The sequence below is a fragment of the Egretta garzetta genome, unplaced genomic scaffold, assembly GCF_000687185.1.
Source record: "Egretta garzetta isolate BGI_Z169 unplaced genomic scaffold, ASM68718v1 scaffold749, whole genome shotgun sequence".
Taxonomy (NCBI): Eukaryota; Metazoa; Chordata; class Aves; order Pelecaniformes; family Ardeidae; genus Egretta; species Egretta garzetta.
The window spans coordinates 38675-40958 of record NW_009260843.1 but is presented as its reverse complement, the minus strand read 5'-3'; the positions used below and the strand labels follow the sequence as shown (position 1 = coordinate 40958).

At 58.7% G+C, this 2284-nt stretch overlaps 1 protein-coding gene across 1 annotated transcript in view; it reads left to right on the top strand.

Annotated features, from left to right (window-relative positions):
- Positions 1-432, top strand: part of SLC38A10 (solute carrier family 38 member 10) — a 44793-nt gene extending 44361 nt beyond the window's left edge. The window contains exon 16 of the mRNA XM_009647121.2: positions 231-432. Coding sequence (XP_009645416.2) covers positions 231-432 — 202 coding nt within the window. The remainder of the gene's footprint in view (positions 1-230) is intronic.
- Positions 433-2284: the final 1852 nt, after the last annotated feature.

Sequence of the window (2284 nt, the reverse complement as noted above, 5' to 3'; positions counted from 1 at the left end):
TTCGGGGGGACTGTGGGCTCCCCGAGTCTCTGCGCCAGCAGCACCTCCCTGTGGGTGCTGGGGGGTGGCTGAGGAGACGGCAACCCTGAAAGAAAAGCTCCTGCTGTCCTCTGGCTTTCAGAGGTTGCCGCCTACCTTGGTTCCCTGCCGGGCCAGCTTTCAAGGTCCCTTTTCAACATCTCGTTTGTATCGAATTGCCTTCTCCATCCGGCTCTCCGCTCCCCTTTCAGAACCGAGGCGGTCATCCGCAAGGTTCCCCTGCCCCCTCGGAGAGGCTCCTCTGGTCCCTGCCTTGGGCTCCTGGGCCCAGCCTGCGCGGGGCTGCGGGGCGGAGGGCAGGGGCCGTGGGAGGAGGGGAACCAGGGATCGCACATCTCGGGGAAAGGCTTTATCCCGGAGAAGCATCAAGTCATGAGTTCAGGACCAGCTTAGCTAATTGCGTTGGTGTTTCTCTTGAAATGGGAGCTGTTAGTCTTGCATGTTTCGGAGATAGTTGTGGTTTAGGAACCTAGTTTAGTAGAAACGCTGCCTTAAACGGGCACAACTGCCGCTGTTGTGCTGCCTCTACTCCCAGGGATTTAATTGGTTGGCCACACACGAGCAATAACCCGGAGCTTTGCTCTCGCCACCCTCCCCCGGATGCTCGGCTCTCATCTGTGCTTTCAGGCTTGACTTCTCCCGTCCAAAGTGCATTACGAAGCTCAGCCCGGGGGCTGCAGGCTGCCCCCACCCCCAGCCAGCTTCATTTTTCTGCAAGAGGTGACTAATTTGGTAACAAAAGACGTGGCTTAACAAGGGCGGCCTCGGGGGCTTGGCTCCGGCGTACCTACCTCTGCTCTGGGTGGAGCGTGTTTGTTTTGTGTGCTCTTCCCAGCCCCCTCCGCGCCGTGTTTTACATCCATCGATGTCAGTGCTCCGCCCCTGGAAATGTGTTTTATGAGCGAGGAAGGGAAGAGCTTCTGTGAGAGCCCTGGTTCCTTTCAGGCTCCCAGACCGTGATTCATCCCTTCGGGTTGGTTTTTGGTTTTTTGTTTTTTTTTTTTTTTCCTGTTTTGTTTTTACATCCTGACTTGAGAATGTAAGAAATCAAATCCCAAAGCTCTCGCTTAGAAATGGCTGAGATTTCCCAGCCTGGAGTCTACAGACCTCATCACTGTGGTGGTTTTTATATCCGTATCTCAAAGTGTCTTTGGTAAAGCAGCCTCGTGGAGCTTGCGTCCGATGGGACCCCACAGAGCCAAGGGACGGATCGTTATCGGACACGCGGGACTGTCACACCGGCTCCGGTCACTCGGGAACTCTGCCGCTGCCTGCCTGGGACGCGTGCCTGTCGCTCGAAGGATGTTGTCTTAATTTCTCATTAAAATGACACAGAGCCACAGGGCAACAGCCACAGACTTGGGCGCCCTTCTTCAGGAGGACCCCCCACGCTGCCTCCCCGTGACTGGCGCCGCCTTAACCCTCGGGACTGGCCCTGTAGCCCGGGTCAGCTCCTCCGTTCCGCTGTCTTCAAGCACAAGCAACGCAGCCGGGAGCCCCAGAGCCGCTCTGCAGCCATCCTGGGTTACGCGTCCGTCGGGGCAGGGGCGGCAGTAGGCTCCGGAGCACGGCTCTGACTCTGCAGCGGGGAGATGGGTCTGGGCTTTGTCCCCTGCGGCACCAAGCAGCCTTTGTAAAGCGAGAGGGAGCTGCAGCAGGGGCTGGATCTGCCCCTGCCTGCCCTTTGCTGCCTGCCGGGGGCTGCCCTGGGCTGCCCCAGGCCTGCGGGGTCAGAGCTGCCTGTGGCCCCGCCGCGTCTTTGTTGGCGTTGAGTCGTCGTCTGCGTGAACACAAAGGACCAAAGGACCAAAACTCCCGATTTTCCTTAGCAGCTGGGAAGGGCGCAGTCCCTGGGCACCCCCAAGCCGGGCTGGAAGCCGTTGGGAGCTGCTGCCTGGGACCACTGGTACTGGGGTGGGGTGTTTGGTGGGAGAGCGCCGAGGGGAGGCTGAGCTGATCAATAAAACAAGCTGAAGCATTTTGATCTTGAATTCTCCTGGGTTTTAAATTGAAAAAAAAAAAAAAGACGGGTAAGCCTTGCCCAGCCCCTGGGCTGTGGCTCCTGGGGGGGGCAGCGGCGTCTGCCTTGCTCCGTACCCGCAGGGCGTTAAGTTTCAGGAGGAAAAAAAGAGGCGTTTGTGCTTTCTTTGGGATTTGCTTCTCTCCGCTGCTGGCGGGGAGGCTGCGATCGATCCGCCTGCCGCCATTGCAGACGGGGCCGGGCTCGGGGATTCAGACCCCCTCA